At 51.9% G+C, this 7,743-nt stretch overlaps 1 protein-coding gene across 1 annotated transcript; it reads right to left on the minus strand.

The window, feature by feature from the left end:
- Positions 1–1,178: 1,178 nt before the first annotated feature.
- Positions 1,179–2,105, minus strand: LOC311204626 (olfactory receptor 14A16-like; the record flags this gene model as incomplete). The annotated part of the gene is made up of 1 exon (XM_084281027.1): positions 1,179–2,105. One exon carries the CDS (start codon positions 2,103–2,105, stop codon positions 1,179–1,181), a length of 927 nt encoding a protein of 308 aa, XP_084137153.1.
- Between the last annotated feature and the right edge of the window lie 5,638 nt (positions 2,106–7,743).

Raw genomic sequence — 7,743 nt, forward strand, 5'->3', positions numbered from 1 at the left:
AGGCTTGGTCAATAATGGTTCCCACTGGGGTCACTGAATGCTTCAAGACAATTTGAGGATTATTCTTGACTTTGATATCTTGAGAGTTTTCTTCACTCTCCTCTTGGTATCTGAGGTCTGTGGACTCAGAAGAAAACACACCATGGGGCTCATTAACAACCAGAAAGCCCTTACATGCATGTCTTTCCACGTATTTTTCTTTAAATTCAATAGAAATTGCATAACTAATTGGAGATGTTTTATTTGAGTGATGAAAATTTCAAAGGAGTATCACAATGGAGGATTTTTTCATAGGAAAAATGTTTCTGTCATATCTCAGATCGTGGAAGAAAGTTCAGCAGCATGCTGCAATGGGGGCTGGTCCTGAGGTCACCTAAAGAGATCTGGACAGGCAGGAAAAGCAGTCTCTGGAGATCCAACCCTGCATGGAGAACCTTGCTCTTCCCCAAGCCCAGCAGTTCCCCTGCTGGCCTCCTGGGACTCCCAACACTTTTCCTGGCATCATCTGTGCTCACAGGCACAGACAGATTTCTCTGACAACAAACAGCAGTTCAACATGATCCAGTTTAATACCCATGAAATCTCTCTCCCCAGCTGCTGCTACGGCCAAGCAGCGTGTGAAGGGGGTCAGCTTTCAGAGGAGATTCTCTCCCAGAACAGTTTTAATCAGATACATAGAAAGGTCACTTATCATCACACTGACCTTCAGACATAACAGTTCATTGGACTTCTGAGAGATGGGACATTTTCCAACTCTCTGAAACTCAAAGGAAGAACCAGAGAGCTGAGCAGCATCTGAATGTCCAAAAGCAAGTGGAGGTGGAATCCTGTGATCAAAGTGAAGTGCACACATTCAGCCAGTCTGCTGAAAAGATGCCCTTAGGCATGGCTGTGCCATCAGGAGAGGTGGAAACACCTGAACGACAAGGGAGATGAAAGAGGCAGACTGGTGGTGAGGCAGGTACGGGGGAAGGGGAGTGTTTCTCCTGCTGCCATGTCTGAGTCAAAAAAGACCAGAGATACTGCATGAGGAATGGGATGAAGGTGTTATTACATCAGAGACAAAACAGAAGGAAAAAGCCCCACAGCACCTAAAAATCCCCACTAAATACTGACTGGTCCTAATGTGAGTTCCATGACCAGCGATATGCAGAAGGAGATCAGCAGTTTGTTGCTGCTTAGAAACATCCTGTCATCCATTTCCACAGGGCATCCTTGAGCTCCTGGTTCCTCATGCTGTAGATGAGGGGGTTCACTGCTGGTGGAATCACTGTGTAAAGAAATGACAATACCAGGTCAAGAAATAGGGAGGAGATGGAGGGAGGCTTCACATAGGCAAACAGGCCAGAGCTGACAAACAGGGAGACCACGGCCAGGTGAGGGAGGCAGGTGGAAAAGGCTTTGTGCCGTCCCTGCTGCGAGGGGATCCTCAGCACAGCCCTGAAGATCTGCACATAGGATACCACAATGAACACAAAACACCCAAAAAATAAGCAGGCTCCAACCACAAGGACACCAGTTTCCCTTAGGTAGGCATCTGAGCAGGAGAGCTTGAGGATCTGGGGGATTTCACAGAAGAACTGGTCAAGGGCATTGCCATGGCAGAGGGGCAGTGAAAATGTGTTGGCTGTGTGTAGTAGAGAATAGAGAAACCCACTGGCCCAGGCAGCTGCTGCCATGTGGACACAAGCTCTGCTGCCCAGGAGGGTCCCGTAGTGCAGGGGGTGGCAGATGGCAACGTAGCGGTCATAGGCCATGACAGTGAGGAGACAGAACTCTGTGACGATCAAAAATAAAAAGGAAAAGAGTTGAGCCACACATCCTGTGTAGGAAATGGCCCTGGTGTCCCACAAGGAATTGGCCATGGATTTGGGAACAGTGGTGGAGATGCAGCCAAGGTCAGCAACAGAGAGGTTGAGGAGGAAGAAGTACATGGGGGTGTGGAGGTGGTGGTCACAGGCTATGGTGATGATGATGAGGCCATTGCCCAGGAGAGCAGCCAGGTAGATGCCCAGGAAGAGGCAGAAGTGCAGGAGCTGCAGCTCCCGTGTGTCTGCAAAGGGCAGGAGGAGGAACTGGCTGATGGAGCTGCTGCTGTTGGACATCTGCTGCTGTCAAGTGTGGAGATCTGTGAAAGGAGGAAAAGGAAGCAAGAAGTTAAGGAGCTCCTCTGACAAAAACCTCTAGCAAGTCTTAGGAAACACCCTCAGATTGACTCTGTATTCAGGAAGATTTTTGCCAGGTCCCTTTTGGGAGCTCTGCTTTGTGCTGGCTTCAGTGTGCCACTGGTGGGAGGAGAGTTGGCTGTGGGGTCTTGAGAACTCAGTCCTGCCTGGCAGCTGTAAGTGAATAGTTTCAGTCCTACAGATGGGGGTCCTGAAGTGAGGGTCAGCTCAGAGCCAGCCCCACCAAAGGACATGCCCAGAGCCCCAGGTAAGGGTGGGACAGAGACAGCAACTACAGGAGAGGAAACAGTGAAAAATGCTCCAGCCAAAACTGGAAGGACAGGGACAGACAGACAGACAGGCACTCATGGGTTTCTACTCACTAGGGGGTTGGGTTGCCAACAACAAGACTCAGACTGAAACCCTGGAACTCTGGGTGCAGAGTCTGTGCTGGGTGGCAGAAACCAGGGGGTTGCTGTGGGAAAATATCAGCACTGTGGGGCTGCCAGGGAGGTACCAAATCCCCACTGCCAGGGCATTGCTGGGAACAGCTCCTTCTCCCTCCCTGACAACGTCTCTGCTGCCTGGAGCTGTTGCTGCAGACGCTTCTCTTTGCCCATGTCACCTCCTGCTCTGTGCTCACAGACCTCATCCCACCTGCCCTGTGCTCAGCTCTGCTCTGCAGACCCCTCCTGGCGTCAGGGCTCTGCCCTGGGAACCTCTTTGTGTGCAGGGCTCAGGAGAAGCTACAAAGTCTTAATAAGAATTGAGTTTTCATTGCATATTCTTTGGGGAGAAATAAGTTCTCATGTACCACAGCACAGCCCACAGGAGAGGAACAGTCAAAGCAGACACTGCCTTGCAGGAAAATGCTTCCTTGATTTATTTTTTTCAAAGTCCCCTGGGAATGTCTCAAGAATCAGCTGGAACTGGAAGTAAAGCTGACCTAGGCAGCATTTTCTTACAGAAGAGGGAACCTGTGCTGCCCTTCCCTGGGTCACTCCTTCAACCCACAGCTGCTGTCTCTATCACTGTGGAACGCCCACAAGCCAGGCTGAGTTCTGACCCTGGCAGCAGCAGAGTCCCTGCCCCAGCACACAGACCCTGGGTCACAAGGACCCTGCTCACAAGGACAGCCCTGGGCACTCCTCAACCATGCCCAGGAGAAGACAGCTGTCCTGCCCTGTCCCTCTGATGGGGCAGAAGGGCAGCCCTTCCAGGCAGCACCTTCTGGTCCTACAGAGAACCTGTCCTCCTGACAGAGCCCACACACTGCCCCATGTCCCAGCTTTAGGAGATCCCTCCAGGAACAGAACCTGCATTGCCCTGCACCCACAGACATACCAGGCAGAGTGCTGTGGAGATTTCTCCTCCAGTGAGCTCTCAGCATCCATCAGCTCTCTCAGCCTCACAGGTCTCCCCTCGATGCCTCCAGGCAGTGTCCCCAGCCCTGTGTGCTTGGCAGAGGAGCTGCTCCTGGCCAGAGCTGTCTCTCTGCAGCACTGCAATATTTCTGAGCTCCCACTGTCCATCCCAGGAGCCCAGCCCAGCTCACAGCAGAGGAGCAGGTGAAGACATCATACTCTCCATCCCCTCTGGACTCCTCCCTGGAGCTCCAGGGAACCTACTTGGAAAGAAACTGAAGTTCTCACTGACTTTCCCTCCCTTGGCTGGGGAGAAATCCTTGTGCCAGCGGAGACCTTTCTCCTGATCAAACCAGAGCTGGGCAGGACAATCACCTTTCCTTGTCTCTGCATGAGACAGGACCCCCAGGCAGGGACAGGCAGGGGTCTCTGTCCCCCTGCAAAGGTCAAGGAGCATGGCTGCCTGGGAACTGCTGGTGCCAGTGCCCATGGGAATTACTGAGGGTGGAGGCCAGGAGAGAGTTGCTCAGACACCAACCCCTGTTGTCACCTGAAGGGCCAGAGGTGGTCCAAGAGACATGAGTGGGTTCAAGGTCCAATAGAGCAATGCTGCCTGGGAGCAGCATTTTTGAGCCTGGTGGGGAATTCCTTTGGCCAAATGAAAAGACACCAGATGGTCACAGTTAGGACCATCTATACCCAGAGGCACCACATGTCCAACAGCAGTTCCATCAGCCAGTTCCTCCTCCTGGCCTTTACAGAACCCATGGTAGCTGCAGCTCCTGCACTTCTGGCTCTTCCTGGGCATCTACTTGGCTGCTCCTCTGGGCAACAGTTTAATGATCATTGTTAGTGTCTCTCCAACATTTCCTCCTCCCTCAGCAGCCAGTCCCTGGCTGGCAGAGTTTGTGGAAGGATTTGAGCAGGTCATGGAGCAATTATCACCTCCTACAGCCTGTGACTTTACAGCTGAACAGGCAAACAACCCTGGCAAACTGACACGCCACCTGATTGATGGGTGCCTTGACTACATCATCCCAATCCCATCCCAATCCCATCCCATCTGTCCTGGATCTTGCCAGGGCAGAATTAACCTCCCCAGGCAGGCAGCACAGGTGAGCTGAGTTAGCCCAGGCTGTTTTACACACCACTTGACATCACTCCCCCAGAAAAGGGGCTTGTTGGGGAGGGGCACTCCTGGTGCCTCCAGGGAAGTGCTAGTGCAGTCGAGTCATCGGGTTGGTCATCATGTTGTGCAGTGACTGGGTCATAACTGGGTATAAGTGAAATTCACTCTGGGTTATTCGCCTTTCATGGTGATTTGGTCAGTAAACTGTCCTTAGGCCAGCCCATGGAGGCTCTGTCTGTTCCCCCTGTGGGAGGGAGTAAGCAGCATGTGCTGCTCAGCCACTGGTTGGAGCTGAACCACCACAGCCCTTTTTGGAGCCCATGATCAGGCCCGAAGGTTTGTGATAACGGTAGAGGATGAGGTGAGGGGTGCTTTCTCCTCCCCTTTTCCCTTTAGGCTTTTTACAGCATCTGTTGAGAACGTTGACTATCCCTGGGATGTTCAGACCAGCATATGTGTCTTGCTCTCTGTCCTGAATGTCTGTCTGGACCTATGTGTTACCAACAATTGTTCCAAGAATATTGCCAAGAGGTCTTCCCTGGGCTGAAGGGTCAGGGGTGGCATGGGGAGTGGGAGGGCTTTGAAAAATACCTAGACAAGAAAAACAGATCCAGAGGCACTGTGGCTGCCCAGGCCTCAGAAACCAACACCACAGCTGAGCCAGAAAGAACCCTTCCAACAGGCACTGGAGCTACCCGTGCCTCAGAGAGTGCAGCTCCTCCAGTCTCCCCAACAAGCACCATGGGTGCTCAAACCTCAGAGGCCAAGCCCAGAGCTGATCCAGACAGCCAACCAGTACGCCTGTCAGTCACCTCTATCCAGAAGAAGAAATACATGGAGAAATCAGTCCTCATCGGGAGAGATGCTGATGAACTGGGACCATTGCAAGGCCCTGAAGAGGCAATACCAGAGGTTATAACCCGATCCTTGTCCTTGAGCTGAGAGACATGAGAAAAGACTTCAGCCGCCTTCCAGGGGAGCACATCATCACCTGGCTACTGCCATGCTGGGACAATGGGGCAGGCAGCAGGGAGAAGGCAGGGAGGCCAAGCAGCTGGGATCCCTGTCCAGAGAAGGAGGCAGTAACAAGGCAATTGGAAGGAAGGCTCAAGCCCTCAGCCTTTGGAGGTGACTTCTATCAAGGGTAAGGGCAAGGTACCAGTTCATTGAAGATGTTGTGTATTGGCCAGACCAGTGGATGGCCATGGAGAGAGATATCCATTATCTGAGGGGATGAGCCATGTGGGAGATGATTTAGTGTGATCCTGATGATCTGCAGCTCTGTGCATACTGGGCATAGACTTCCTCTGGAGAGGGCACTTCAAAGACCCAAAAGGGTACCAGTGGGCTTTTGGAATAGCTGCCTCAGAGACAGAAGACATTGAACAAGTGTCTCTTCTGCCTGGACTGTCAGAAGACCCTGCTGTTGTGGGGCTGCTAAAGGTTGAAGAACAGCGAGTACCAGTTGCTACCATGATGGTGCACAGGCAACAATACCACACCCAACAGAGACTCCCTGATTCCCATTCAGAAACTGATCATCAACTGGAGAGTCAGGGAGTGATTGGTGGAACCCGCTCACCCTCCAACAGTGCAATCTGGCCAGTGCAGAAGCCCAGTGCAGAGTGGAGGCTGGTGCTGGACTATCGTGCCCTGAATGAGGTCACGCTGCCTCTGAGTGCTGCAGTGCTAGACCTGCTGGAACTCCAGTGTGAACTGGAGTTAAAAGCAGCCAAGTGCTACACTACAACTGACATTGCAAATGTGGTTTTCTTGACTCCTTTGGCAGCAGAACACAGGCCACAGTTTGCTTTCAGTTGGAAGGGAATCCAGTACACCTGGGATCGACTGCCCCAGGGCTGGAAACACAGCCTCACCATCTGCCACAGACTGATCCAGTCTGCATTAGAGCTGGATGAAGCCCCAGAGCACCTACAGTGTATTGATGATGTCATGGCATGGGACAGCACAGCAGAGGAATTTTTTGAGAAAGGGAAGAAAATGATCCGAATTCTGCTAAAGCTGGTTTTGCCATCAGACAGAGTAAGGGCAAGGGACCTGCTTAAGGAATCCACTTTTAAGGTCTAAAATAGCAGGATGGGTGTCATCAGATCCCAGTGGATGTTATCAATACAATAGCAGCCATGTCTCCATCCACCCTCAAAAAGGAGACACAAGCTTTCCTAGGCACTGTGGGGTTCTGGAGAATGCATATCCCAAACCACAGTCTCATTGTCAGCCCTCTCTACTGTGTAACCTGGTAAGGGAAAGATTTCCAATGAGCAGTGAGGAGCCTTTGAAGAGATCAAACAGGAGTTATCCATGCAGTAGCCCTTGGGTCTGTCCAGACTGGGCCAGATGTATAAAATATGTTCTACAGGTCAGCCTGGGAGAATGGCCCTACCTGGAGACTCTGGCAGAAAGCACCAGGGGAGGCTCAAGGTCAGTCTCTGGGGTTTTGGAGTTGGGGCTACAGAGGATCCAGACACTGTAACAGAAAAGGAAATACTGGCAGCACAGGAAGGGGTTTGAGGCGCTTAGGAAGTGATTGGGACTGAAGCCCAGCTCCTTCTGGCACCCCGACTGCCAGTGCTGGGCTGGATGTTCAAAGGGAAGGCCCCTCCTACACACCATGCCACTGATGCTACGTGGAGCAAGTGGGTCACACTTATCACACCATGGGCTGGAATAGGAAACCCCAATCGCCCAGGAACCCTGGGAGTGATCACAGACTGGCCAGAAGGCAAAGATTGTGGAATATCACCAGAGGAGCAGGTGCCACGTGCTGAAGAGGCCTCACTGTACAGTGATCTGCCAGAAAATGAGAACAAATATGCCCTGTTCACTGAGGTGTCCTGTGGCATTGCTGGTAAACATCAGAGGTGGAAGGCTGCTGTGTGGAGTCCCACACTTCAAGTTGCAGAAGCTGCCTATGGAGAAGGCAGGTCCAGCCAGTTTGCAGAGGTGAAAGCCATCCAGCTGGATTTAGACATTGCCAAAGGAGAAAACAGGCCAAATATTACATATTTCTCTATACTATTTCCTGGATGGTGGTCCATGGCAGATGGTCTAAATAACAAATGAT

Source organism: Gallinula chloropus, assembly GCF_964237585.1.
Source record: "Gallinula chloropus genome assembly, contig: HAP1_SCAFFOLD_230, whole genome shotgun sequence".
NCBI lineage: Eukaryota > Metazoa > Chordata > Aves > Gruiformes > Rallidae > Gallinula > Gallinula chloropus.